Source organism: Hevea brasiliensis, chromosome 11 (genome assembly GCF_030052815.1).
Source record: "Hevea brasiliensis isolate MT/VB/25A 57/8 chromosome 11, ASM3005281v1, whole genome shotgun sequence".
NCBI lineage: Eukaryota > Viridiplantae > Streptophyta > Magnoliopsida > Malpighiales > Euphorbiaceae > Hevea > Hevea brasiliensis.
Genome location: NC_079503.1, coordinates 95,009,913 through 95,024,070, shown reverse-complemented (window position 1 = coordinate 95,024,070; position 14,158 = coordinate 95,009,913). Strand labels below are relative to the sequence as shown.

The following is a 14,158-nucleotide window of genomic DNA, read 5'->3' as shown; positions in this document are numbered from 1 at the left end:
ACATGGCATAACACATAAGCTTGCCAAATGTTTTTTAATCATGTAAGATGATTAAAATCAAGATTACATATAGGTTTGACACTTGGCACAATGTGATTGAGTCACTTAAACCTAGAGCTAATCAAAGGGTGACATGTGGCAAGGGTTTAATGTGTTAACCTAGCTATTTAAGTGTTGTTATGAGAAAATAAAATACAACCAGCAGCCACACTCCTTGGTCACGCCATTTTGCAGCCCTCCCTCTATTCTTCTTCATCTCTCATCAATTCAAAGAGATTAGCCATCAATCTCTTGGATTAAGAACACTAGAAATTGTTTCTAGTGTCCTGTTTACATCACTAATCTCTTAAAAGGCAGAACTTGAATTTCTAATTAATAGAAAAGGCTTTAGAAGCTGTTCAAGGGCTGCCATAGGTGTTCTTGGTGTGGACAAGTTAGAGGGACAACATCCGTGTCCCATCAAGAGGTTAGTGTAATCGTTCTTGATTTAATCTAGGGTTCTAAAATTAATTTGATTAATTATAAAATCTTAAATGGCAAATATAGATCCAATAAACATATTAAAAGAGTTTTAATATGTTGTTTATCATTGAAATCAAATAGATAAAAATAAATCTTGCATGATGCATGTGACCCTAGGTGAAAATTTTTGAATTCAATGGTATAAACTTGTGTTTTTCACGCTTCCGTTCCTTCATATATATATATATATATATATTGTGATCACAGGTTGGGCAAGTTAAAAAAAACTCTCCGTTGGATAGTCCACTTTATAGCTAGACTTTTTCTGGTTGATTTCTTGAAAATGGGCTTCAAGGTTGGGCTAGAGAATAATTAGGCTTACTACGGATTTTGGGAGCCTTAGACTGACCCAAGTCCTAGTGCTGGTCCGGCCCAGAATTTGGGTCTTGACAAAAATAGTTCTATAGTTTTTATTTTTTATTTTTTCAAAAATTATAATTTTTATTTTTCATAAAAAATAATGAAAAACATAGAAAACGCATTTCCATGTCAATAATAAAAAATAGTTTCCTAATTCAAAAAAATTAAAGAAAAATATTCATATCTTTCATAATTTAAAAATAAATTATTATAAAATATGTTTAAAATTTTATTTTACTTTTAAAATTTATAATATATGTTATTTATTTATTTTATAATAATATAATTATTTTTTTTATCATTGTAAATAGTTTTTTTAAACATTATAAAAGATAGTATAATTTTTTTAAACATTATAAAAAATAGTATAATTTTTATTATGAAAAAAGCCATTGTTTTTAAGAAAATGGTTAGAAAACAAAAACTTTGTTTAAACAATTAAAAACGTTTTTTAAATTTTAATTAAATTTTTAAAAATTGAAAATTTAATTTTTTTAATTTTTTATTTAAAAAATTAGTACACGTAAACATGATACTTTTATTTTATAATTCTCTTATAAAAATTTTCTGAAAATTACTTCTTAAATTCTCCATTTAATTGAATTTTAACTATTACTTTTTTTTTAAGGAAACCACAAACTATTGCCACACATTAAAAAAAAAAAAAATCTATAATAAGAGGACGAAAATTATACAATGAAACTAATATATGTACAATAATTTTATTATAACTATGATTATGATGAGTCTAACGTAAATTTTATTATTATCAATAATTATAATTAATAACAATTGCATTAAATAAAAATTCTAAGAACAAAGGAGGAGAGCACCCCAGCTCCTAATATATCCTATAGGAACGAATTTCTCTAGCCAATAAATGGATAACCATGTTCGCAGGCTTAAGAAATAAAGTTAAAAGATTTGGAGGACTTTCAACCCCAAATAACCACTAAAAAAAATCATCATTTTTACATACTTTCATTTCAAATAGTCTAAAAATCTCTTAAAATTTTACTTTATTTTATTTTACCATCAAAATTATTATATCCAAACAATCTGTAAATCAATCTTTGATGCAAGAAAGAGAAAAACAATATGCAATAACAACATCAAAAGGAGAAGATCAAACAATTCCTTTTTGCACAGCAGAAACAACTAAAAGGGAGTCAGATTCAACAATGATGTTCGTCCAACAAGAAGCTTTTGTCCATTCAATAAAAGATGATCGATGATGCATGCCCAATATGAACCCAACCTTTGTTGCCTCCCAAAAACGAAGAGCAAAGGGACACAAACCTAAGCTATGAAAAATGGATTCGTTCTCCTGATTTAATTATTACTTATTAAAAAAATAAGTGTATAAGTTTTTCTTTTAAAAAGAAAAAGTGCATAAGAACTTAAAACCAAAATTTTTCAAAAGAGAGTTTCATCATTTTATTTGCTAAAAAGTTGGATTAATTTTACTTATAATTATATCAATAATATCTCTTAACTTTAATTTATATCATAAAATTCTTTGAACTTTAATTTAAATATCATTGAAATACTTATGATATGTTATTACAAATTTTCAAGTCAACTTATAGTTAAATTTCATTTATCGTTCCTTAACTTTGATAAACATCCCTCAATTTTAATTTAAATCAAAAAATTTTAAACTTTAATTTAATATATAAATAATTTTAGTACAAAATATATTAAATAATAATTAAGATTGAATTTATTATTTTACTAATTTAAGAAATAAAGACAAAAACTATATACAATATCGACTTGGTAAAAAAAACCACTTGTACTTAATTAGGATTTAAATATTTTCAAAATAAAATAAAATAATTATATAATATTAATTTTTCTTACATTAAAAAAATTAAAGGAATTAAAAGAAATTAGACATAACTCTTTTAGATATTAACCTAAACTTATATTAAAAAATAATATATGTAAATTAATATTTTTATTGATAAATTAAATAATTAATTGATTATAAATATTTATAAAAATATCAGACTATTTCTATAATTTTATTTTAAATAAATTGAAAATAAAATTTTAAATGAATTATAAAATTGAAAGATAATTATGATAAATTTATTTTAATTGAGAGACAATAAAATATATTTAATTAGAAGTTAATTTAAAATTTTGTAATAATAGATAAGTTAATTTAAAATTTTGTAATAATAGATCACAAAAATTTTATTTTATTATTTTACTAATTTAAGAAATAAAGACAAAAACTATATACAATATTGACTTATTAAAAAAAACCACTTATACTTAATTAGGATTTAAATATTTTCAAAATAAAATAAAATAATTATATAATATTAATTTTTCTTACATTAAAATAAAATTAAAGGAATTAAAAGAAATTGGACACAATCTTTTAGATATTAACCTAAACTTATATTAAAAAATAATATATGTAAATTAATATTTTTATTGATAAATTAAATAATTAATTGATTATAAATATTTATAAAAATATTAGACTATTTCTATAATTTTATTTTAAATAAATTGAAAATAAAATTTTAAATGAATTATAAAATTGAAAGATAATTATAATAAATTTATTTTAATTGAGAGACAATAAAATATATTTAATTAGAAGTTAATTTAAAATTTTGTAATAATAGATAAGTTAATTTAAAATTTTGTAATAATAGATCACAAAAATTTTATTTTAATGATATTTAAATTAAAATTTAAAATTTTTATAATATAAACTAAAATTGAGATACCATGCAATCATATAAATTGATAGACTATGAATGATTGATCCAATAATATTCCAAATTTTCCGCCGCTGGTCAGCTAAAAGAGAGGAACCATATGCTACATTGACATCCGACCGTTCAAGAACAGACAAATTAACGGCTAGAGATCTCGATCCGTGTGATCCCCACTGATTGGTTCACAATAATCAGCTGTTAATCAACTTAAAAAAAATAAGAAAAAAAAAATGGCTCTCAGCCGACATAATATGCCGTCATAGATCGCCGTCGCGGTCTCGTGTCTCAGAAAACAACTGTTCAACGCAGTGACAAGGCACTTCGTCCCTTCTCAAATTCTTTCAGAATTCTCTCGAAAGTTCCACCGTCTTTTTCTCTATCTCCGTTGAAGATGGCCGGAAGGGGGAAATCGTTGGGTTCTGCGGCGGCCAAGAAGAGCGCATCGAGGAGCAGCAAGGCCGGTCTGCAGTTTCCCGTTGGTCGTATTGCTCGGTTCTTGAAAGCTGGCAAGTACGCCGAGCGTGTCGGAGCTGGAGCCCCTGTGTATCTGGCCGCTGTGCTCGAGTATCTCGCTGCTGAGGTATATTCTTAACCTTACGTTTTTTTTTTTCCAGCTCTCTTGATTGGATTAAATTACCATCAATAAGAAGTTCTCTTGATTTCTGGTTTCAGGATTTTGAGATCATGTATCAATTTGTATTTCACCTCACATCTTGTATGAAGATTAGCAGGGATTAGGGTTTTCTTTTGGGCACTGTTGTACTGATATATGGTATTGTGAATTCGGAATTAATTGGCGGGTGCAGGTGTTGGAGTTGGCTGGGAACGCAGCAAGGGACAACAAAAAGAACCGAGTTGTGCCGAGACATATTCAGTTGGCGATTAGGAATGATGAAGAAGTGAGCAAGCTGCTTGGTTCTGTTACCATTGCTAATGGCGGTGTGTTGCCTAACATTCACAACATGTTATTGCCTAAGAGAACTGGTCCTGGCCCCCAACGGCCCTGCTGATGATGACAACTAAAGATTTTCATGTACCCTTTTTTTCTCTTTGAAGAAGCAGTCTCATACCTTTAGCAAATAGTAGGTTTCTGGTTACTCTTTTCCTCTTTGTATTAGTTTTTTCAGAACCCATTTTTTAGTGCTCACCGTTTCCTGATTTGATGTTCTTCGACAAATTCAGAAATGAATAGGGATTTCATTCACATTTGCCCGTGCCATGTTTTTATCTTTCATAAAATACTCTACTGGCTGATTTAATTAGCAAATGTGTCTGAGGCATACTGCCTTTCTACACAATGATTTTAGTGTTACAAAACAAATCTGGCAACATCAGAACAAATGGAAAAGAAATGGGGGAAATGAATTAGAACTTGCTTAAGCATTAGATCCTTGCGGAGGTGTCCTTTCTTCTTTGGCTGCAGCAGTGGCAGATACATGATAGGCAACTATGAAAAGTCCATGAATGAAACATAGAATACCTCCTATAGAGAGCACTCGATGGTGGGATAACCCGCAAGACTTCCTGGATTTTGAGTTTGACATTGCCCCTATAATCAACATGGAGAATCCAACTGCCAATATAATCCTGAGTTGCCACAATATACATCAGAATGTATTCCCTACAGCATCTATATGCCTTGAAGGTGCTAAACATGAAAAATATCATTTTCAGGTTGATTATAAATTTATGATGCCATCCTGGAAACTGAAATCATTATTCACTAAGGTGGTTTCTGAAAATAATTTTCATTTTTTTTTTTCATCATACTGGCAGTGGAAGCACATGATGGGTTCTGATATGCAAGAGAGGTGGGGATTCCATATTTACCATGAGAAGATGTGGGAGGCTGCGGCTAATTGCTTGTTAGCAGATGCCTTGGCAAAATCTTCCCTAGACCACATGCAAATGCACCTGCCAAACAAATTAGCAATAACCTGAGCAAGGGCCATAAGGATTGCTGCTGACAACGCAAGCTTGAAAGCTTGATAGCTTGGGTCTCTACAGTCAAAAATCCACATCTTTAAATGCTTCACCTGTTCATCAAAGACCAACATCATCAACGCAAATCTGTAGCAATACGCAATTTTAGTTCAACTCTTAACTTACCTTGTTCTGGGCTATTTCAGCTTCAATGCCAAGTATGCCAGCTACAATGTCCATGGCCATTATCAACAGACAAATCAAAACCCCAGTGTTTTTTGCCATTCTTTTGGTTATCTGAATGCAGAGGGCAGGTACAGTGCTAGAAAAGACTGGAGGAGAAGGAGAAGGCAGAGGAAGTCTTATGGGGAACTTCACTTTTTAACTAGAGAAGCTTTATGATCGCGTTAGGAGGAGAATACGAATAAAGTGGAACATGGCATGCAGATTATTACTGGTTATGAGAAGGATTAGCTGTGAATTACGAGTAAAAAGCTTCTTTCTTCTTGCAATTTCCTTTATTCTTTCTTTTATACTTCTTTCCTTTCAAAATTCGGATTCCTTTCATGGGATACAAGAAAAGTAGAGTCTCACTAGCACGATAGATACAGTGATGTAATTGGACACCGAAGCAAAGTTCATATTTGAATTATTCCTCCACAAGCTAAATATTCATATATTATTTTCCAAATTTACATACTAAGTTTTTGGGTTTAATTTTATTAGTAGCACCTTAATTTAGTTGGTTGTATTAGTAATGTCTTTCAACTTTAATTTGTATCCTTGACCTTCAATATGAGTAACACTAAACTCCTTGTTACCTACTATTAACTAAATTTCACTCATCATCTCTCAATTTCAATAAACATACTACACACATCCCTCATTTTCAATTTATCTCACAAAAATCTTTAAACTTTAATTGGTAAATGTTGTCCCAAAGAAAGTGATCAAGAGGGGGGTTGAATTGGACACTTTAGGAAAATTTTCAGTCTTTGCTCAAGACTTAATGAAAAATTGTGGCTTTGCACTTCTATGTAAGTGTACAACTCTGTTTCTAAGATGTAATTCAAGTGATCAAACAAATTATGCACAAATAGCAGCTCATACACAAAATAATTACTTAATATCAAGTGTATCTTTTCACATAAAAATCAGAGTTTGTAGGTTTAATTATTCAAGCTCAGTATTAACTTAATAAAACAAATTCTCAACACATTCAATATATAATCAGAGAATGAAAGTGCTGAAAATTAAAGAGTTAAGGGAAGAAGAGAATCAAACACAATGTTTATAGTGGTTCAGCTCTCTTAGCCTCTATCCACTCTTCCCAAAGTCTCATTTTGAGAGTCACTCCACTATTTGATCTTTTCAATAGGCAAGATTCAAAGTCTTTACAATCTCAGTAAGCTTTCCAGGTGCTTGAGAACCTTTACAATGTTTTTGCTTTCCACAAAAGACCACAAGCTTCACAAGGTGCTTGAAAACCTTCCACAAACTTCACAAGGTGCTTGAAAACCTTTCACAAGTGTGTCCTCACACTTACACAACCTTAAATAGGTTTTGGTGTAGAAGAAATCACTCTCAATAACTCTCAGATACATAATTTAATGCTAAAAGATTGAGAGAGAAGATTTGCCACTTAAGCTCAAGAGTATTTGAATGAAAGCTTTAAAAATAGCTCAATAAATTCTCAATGAATAGGAACACTTTCATTAGTTAAAATCGTAGTAAATGATGCCTTTTATAGGTGCTTTTCATTGCTGAAAACGTCTGCTGGAGAGTGTGTTTAATGGCTCTTTAATTTTCAAAAAACTAGCCGTTACTTCTTTGAAAGTCGTGCAGCAGAGTTGTGTCAGGTCAGAGTATGATAATAGTTAACTAAAATTTTCATTGGTTAACTAGTTTCGTAAGACAGAAAATTTTATAAAACAAAAATAGTTAACTAATTTTCACAACGGGTTAATTAATTTCGCTACTATCTAACTTAAATTTTGAAAATTTGAATTTTTGAAGGAAAATTGTAAAAATTATTTTGACAATTCAAAAACCTTAGAAATGATGTAAAAACACTTTTTAAACTCTTGAATCTAAAAACAAAATTGATTTTAGGTCTTAAATAACATAATCTCTCCAATCTTATACAATGGACCTAAGAGCTTAATTTCTATTCTAATTCTTCATGGACTTTGATTCGTTTTGTGTTATACAAGATAATAATCTCATTTTTATATCAGCCATTTCAATAGAATAGTCCTTCCATCAATGTCTTTGCATATCATGACCTATAAAATCACTTCAAATACTTATGCACAAAGGGTTAATGTATATTTCATTAAGTTTTATTATCATGAAAACCAAGCTCATTATAGCTTGCGGGGCCTACAATCTCTCCCTTTTTGATGATGTCAAAACTTAATGAATCTATGAAGATCATAAAAATTCAATTGAATAACTATTTACATATGTCATGTATGTAAGAACTTGCTTTGAGATAAGCTCCCCCTATATGTATGCACATGATCATTCAAAATGTAATAAAGTTGAGAAGCTACAAAATAGCTCCCCCTAAATCTGATATTCAAAGCATTTTGAAGATAACAATATAAGTAACATGTTAAACAATTTCCAAGATCAATTCATCCAAGATCAATTCAATCATCATATATAAGATATATCAACCATAAGACAATCATAAAAGATCACCATCATATCTTGATCATCATCATATCTTTGATAACTTTTCAAAATAAGTCCAAAATATTGATATCAGAAAATGAACCATACAACCACTGAACAAAATTAGTTAACTAAAAATGTACCCAGTTAACTAAAAACATTCTGTCAGTGAAAATATTTTCTTATCTTCTCCTAATTTCTCCCCCTTTTTGACATCAACAAAAAGATATACTTTCTCCTATTTTCTCCCCTTTTTGAAATAAAAACAAAAAGACACAACTTTGAAAGTCATAAAGCATATTTCAAAAATCTCAAGGTTTAGCTTTGCTGCCAAGGATCCTGCCACTTCTCCTAAGGTTAGTAGGATCAACAACTTTGGCTTGTTTCTTCTTCTTCGGGGGTTCTTTTTCAGATATGATTACTTGGATTTTTGGAGGAATGGGTAGAACTGATTTTCTGGCTTGTGCTTTGGTTCTTCTAGGGCCATATTGCATGGGTAAAGAGATGGATGATTCAGGTACTGGTTGAGAGGTAGTAGGAGTAAGGTTTGGTTGATTACAGGATGGGTCTTGTGACTGCTCTTCTTCCTTATTGCCAGCATCTTCCTTCTCCTCTTCTTGTCGTGAACCATTTCTACTTCCACTTTTCCCATTCTCACTGCTGCTGTTGCTTTTAGTATGAGATGAGGAGGATTCTCTTGATTTTTCTTTTTTCCTTTCCTTATTCTGCTTCTGATTTCTCTTCTACAGTTTCTTTGTACTCATCATTTTTCTCTACTTCTTCAACCTCAGCTAGCTTACTTTTTTCTTTTTCCTTTTCAGCAGTTTCCACATGCTCCTTTTCTTCTTCTTCTTCCACTTTAGAAATTTTTACTCCACTTGGTCCAGCAGCCTTTGCATTGCTAGGACCATCAGTATTATGTGGGTAGCTTCCAAAATCTCCAAACTTCCTAAAAGATTCACCAAACAACATTTGAGCCATCTTTTTCATAAACCATTCCTGTCTATCCAATCTATTAATCAACATATCCATCTTGGCATTTTGATCAGCCATAATTCCTTTCTGCAATTCATGAGATTTTTCTAAAATGCTCAAGCTCAGTCCACTCATTTCCTTGATTTCCTTCATCATTTCCAGATTTGCTTTACTTATTTTCACAAAATCTGACATTTTTAGCTTCATTTTCTCTTTCTTTTTAGAGCCTTCCCCTTCATTTATCTTAGAACTTCTCTCTTTCAACTTGCTTATTGGGATGTCTGATTTTGTTTCAGAATTTGATTCTGATTTAGATTCAATCTCAATCTCAGTCTCTTTTTCTTACCTTTTCTCTTCTTTCTTACTCCTTTTCCTACCATCATCAGCCTTGAATATCTCCTTAATGGGGATAGGATTGCTAAACTTCTTTTCTTTGGTTAGATCAACTCCCATAGCTTGAAATGCAAGAGTCAAAGGCATAGCATATAGCAATCTTCTATGCTTATTAGACTTAGCAATCACTTTGAAAATAAAAAATGGCAAATTGAATATGATTTTATTAACCAAGTGCCATATAATGCATAAATCAAGGCTATTTGCATATGAATAACTACCACTTCTAGGATTGAGCAAATATCGAATGAAGGATTATAGAATCCTAAAATTTTGAGGCACTAAACTGATATTGGTCATTTCATTTTCGGGTGTACCCTCTGGAAAAATTGACAATTGAAATGTCTTCTCATTATATCCTTCAAGCTTCCTAGTATCTTTGAAGGTTCCAATCCTATTTCCATCATTCGGTAGGTTCAAAACAGAGGCTAAGAAATCAACATTAACAATCTAACTTTTCCTCTTAACTTTCACACTAAAACTTTCTCCTTTAACAACTTCTTTCATACTTCCATAAAATTCTTTAATTAAATAAGGATAATAATATTCATTCAACTCAGAAAATTCCATCCAGCCTTGAAAAGTAAATAAATCTTCAAATTCATAAGGCAAATCAGAAAATGAATCCCATTTAATATACCTTGGCTCGAAAATATTCTGTTGCACAAAGGGTTTCGAAGTAGGGGCCTTCTCCATTTTCTTCTTTTTCTCGGAAGGCTCTGACCCAACAATACCCTTTTCTTTTCTTTTTCTTGCTCGTTCTGCCACTGTCTCTGTTTCTTTATCACTGTTCTCAACTTTAGTTTCTTCTTCTCTTTTCTTTTCGGATCTGCCAGCGGCTTTCATAACATCGCCCATAAATTTTCGAGGTTTGGTAGCCACTTGTTTTACCCTTGCCATCGATTCTTGGAAAAATTCAGAGAGAGGGGTAGCAGCTTAAGGAAGAATGGGATTTTCCCATTTAGGGATTTTGAGAAGAAGAATTGGGGGTTTTTGTTTTTGAGAGAAGTTTAGGTTTCTAAGAGAGTGGAGAATCAACTTGCAGCAGAGAAATAAGGGAGTTTTTGAGAGATTGATTGAAATGATATGTAGCAGTTGCTAAAAAAAATTTCAAATTTTGAAACTGTGTATAGTTTTTCATAGAGAACTGGGAATTCCTTTTTTCCAAAACCCAATTTTACCCTTTAAAGGCATAAAAAGTGCTTAACTGTGCTAAGGGGTATATTTGTCAAAATAAATTGTAAAGAGAGCGAAAATACCCATTAGAAAGAAAGTAATTTTAAAACAGGTGTGTTTTCTCAAATGTACACAGAAGCAAAATTAGTTAACTAATTTTGAAACCCAGTCGGCTAAATATTATACAGGTATAAAACTAGACAACTGCAGCGAGAAAGCAGTTAACTAAAAACACATATACGCAGAATATAGCACTAGTAACATATTTAAACAAATTATGCACCAAATTCATATCAAATGCAACAAATATCATTCAATAGCTTCACTCATGCCAAGTTCCCTTCTAATCCTACAAAAGTTTTCCTCATTTAGCAGTTTGTAAAAATGTCTGCAAGTTGTTGTTCTGTAGGAACAAACTCTAACTCAATGTCACCGTTTTGAACATGATCTCTAATAAAGTGATGTTTAATTTCTATGTGCTTTGATCTAGAGTGTTGGACTGGATTTTTAGTTAGGTTGATGGCACTAGTGTTATCACACCTTATAGAAACATGATCAACCTTTATACCAAAATCCTCTAATTGTTGCTTCATCCATAGAATTTGAGCAACACAACTTCCTGCAGCAATGTATTCTGCTTCAGTAGTAGAAAGAGCTATAGAAGTTTATTTCTTACTATGCCAAGACACTAAGGCATGACCTAGGAATTGGCAAGTACTCGAAGTACTCTTTCTATCCAATCTACTTTTAGCAAAGTCAGAATCACTATATCCAACTAGATCAAATGTGTCGCATTTAGGATACCATAAACTAATTGAATGTGTGCCAATGAGGTATTTGAAAATCCTTTTTACAGCAGTTATATGAGATTCCTTAGGACATGATTGAAACCGAGCACACAAAGACACACTAAGCTCTAGGGGCTTGCTTCAATCCATATAAGGCCTTAGTGAGTTTATAAACATGATTAGGAAATTCATAGTTTTCAAAACCTGGTGGTTGTTCAACATAAACTTCTTCATCAATATAACCATTCAAGAATGCACTCTTAACATCCATTTGAAATAAAATAAAATTTTTATAGCATGCAAATGCACACAACATTCTAATAGCTTCAATTCCAGTAACCAGAGCAAAAGTCTCATGAAAATCAATACCTTCTTCTTGATTATATCCTTGAGCTACTAATCTAGCCTTATTTCTAATAACATGCCCTTTATCATCCATTTTGTTCCTAAAAACCCACTTAGTACCAATGATAGAATGATTTTTAGGCCTAGGAACAAGTTTCTATACTTTATTTCTCTCAAATTGATTGAGTTCTTCTTGCATAGCAAGAATCCAACTCTTATCACTTTGAGCTTCATCATAAAACTTTGGTTCAAGTTGAGAAACAAATGCAACCTTACCAAAGTATTTTCATAGTTGAGCTCTTGTCATCATTTTTTGTGAAGGGCTATCAATTATGTCCTCCTTTAGATGATCTCTATGATATCTCCATTCTTGAGGTAGGTCATTATGATGTGGTTCATCAATTTGGAGTTCTTCAATATTGGGTAATACTTCTTGATCACCTTCTTTATCTTTCTCATTAGCATTTTCATTGACAACATCATTCCCAATTACACTTTGGGGCTCAATAGGTTGGCTTTGTTGCTTTTGAGTCTCATCCCTTTTTCTTCAAAAAAATTTACCTAGTTCATCATCATCACAAACAATCTTTCTTTCTAAGAAGTTGTTAATTTCATCAAATACAACATGAATGGTTTCCTCAACTAACAAAGTTCTCCTATTAAAGACTTTATAAGCTTTGCTATGCATTGAATATGCTAGAAAAATACCTTCATCTGATTTTACATGAAACTTTTTGAGGTTATCCTTCTTGTTATTCAAAATGTAACACTTACAACCAAATGCACGAAAGTAAGAAATGTTAGGCTTTCTCCCTTTCTACAACTCATAAGAGGTTTTCTTTAAGATTGGCCTAATCATTGCTCTATTCAAGGTATAGCAAGCAGTATTTATGGCTTCTGCCCAAAAATATTTTGGAAGATTATGTTCACTAAGTATTGTTCTTGCCATTTCTTGTAAAGTTTTATTTTTCCTCTCTATAACTCCATTTTATTGTGGGGTTCTAAGAGTTGAAAAGTTATGAAAAATGCCATTATTTGAACAAAATTCATCAAAAGATTGGTTTTCAAACTCTCTCCCATTATCCCTTCTAATGAAGGAAATGGGCAAGCCTTTTTCACTTTGTACTTTCTTACTAAAAGATGTAAATACACTAAAAGTTTCATCCTTATGTGCGAGAAAATATGTCCATGTATACCTAGTGTAATCATCTACTATGACCAAAGTATATGCTTTACCTCCAAAACTTATAGGTGTAATAGGACCAAACAAATCAAGATGTAATAACTTAAGAGGTCTAGATGTTGAAACCACATTTTTTGATTTGAAAGAAACTTGGTTTATTTCCCAAGAGAACAAGGCTTGCAAACATGATCTTTTTCAAAGTTAATTTTTGGCAAACATTTAACAAGGTCATATCTTAAAAGTTTTGAAATTACATGCATACTAGTATGACCAAGTCTTCTATGCCACAACCAACTATCTTCTTTAAGAGATACAAGACATTTTTCATTTCCATTTTCAATAACATTCAAATTAAGCAAATATACATTTTCACTTTTAGGTGTAATGAATAATGTATGATCATCATGCAAACTTCTAATCTCACAATGTGTAGAATTAAAAATAACTTTATAACCTTTATCACATAGTTGAGTTACACTAAGAAGATTAAATTTCAAACCTTCAACTAATGCAACATCCTTTATGCTGGGATTTTTCCCAACAGAGCCACTTCCAATGATGTATGCTTTGCCTTTGTCACCAAATCTCACATGTCCACCACTTTTCAAGGTAAGGTTTGAGAATTTTTCTTTGTCTCCAATCATGTGTCTTGAGCAAGCACTATCAACACACCATTGTTCACATTCTTGCTTAGTTCTAAGACATACCTAAAATTAATTGACTATCTCTTAGGTACCCAAGAAAATTTGGGTCCTTGGGGGTTAGAGACATGAGGAATTGTTCCTTTAGGTACCCAAATCTTTTTTACCTTTGAGGAACCTTTCCTTATAGGACAATGACTAACCATATGACCATTTTGGTTACAATAGAAGCAAATAACATTTGATAATGAATAAGAGGAAGCTTTCACAAAGAAATTTTTGTATTTTCCATAGTGCATGAATCCATCATAACCAAGACCAGATTTTTAATTTGACAATCTTTGAGAACCAAGTAAAGTATCAAGAATTTGTGTGCCATTGGTAAATTTAGCTAAATCATTTGTCAAAGATTCCACCTTAGTTTCTAGAATC

The 14,158-nt window shown here is 31.3% G+C and overlaps 1 protein-coding gene and 1 pseudogene across 1 annotated transcript; one reads left to right on the top strand and one right to left on the bottom strand.

Moving 5' to 3' along the window:
• Window positions 1–3,742: 3,742 nt before the first annotated feature.
• On the top strand, window positions 3,743–4,827 carry LOC110658087 (probable histone H2A.3; annotated as a pseudogene).
• A 15-nt stretch (window positions 4,828–4,842) lies between these two features.
• On the bottom strand, window positions 4,843–6,067 carry LOC110658086 (protein DESIGUAL 2). The gene is made up of 3 exons (XM_021815567.2): window positions 5,733–6,067; window positions 5,454–5,659; window positions 4,843–5,210 (listed from the first exon to the last, which is right to left on the bottom strand). Exons 1-3 carry the CDS (start codon window positions 5,829–5,831, stop codon window positions 5,000–5,002), a joined length of 516 nt encoding a protein of 171 aa, XP_021671259.2. The 5' UTR covers window positions 5,832–6,067; the 3' UTR covers window positions 4,843–4,999.
• Between the last annotated feature and the right edge of the window lie 8,091 nt (window positions 6,068–14,158).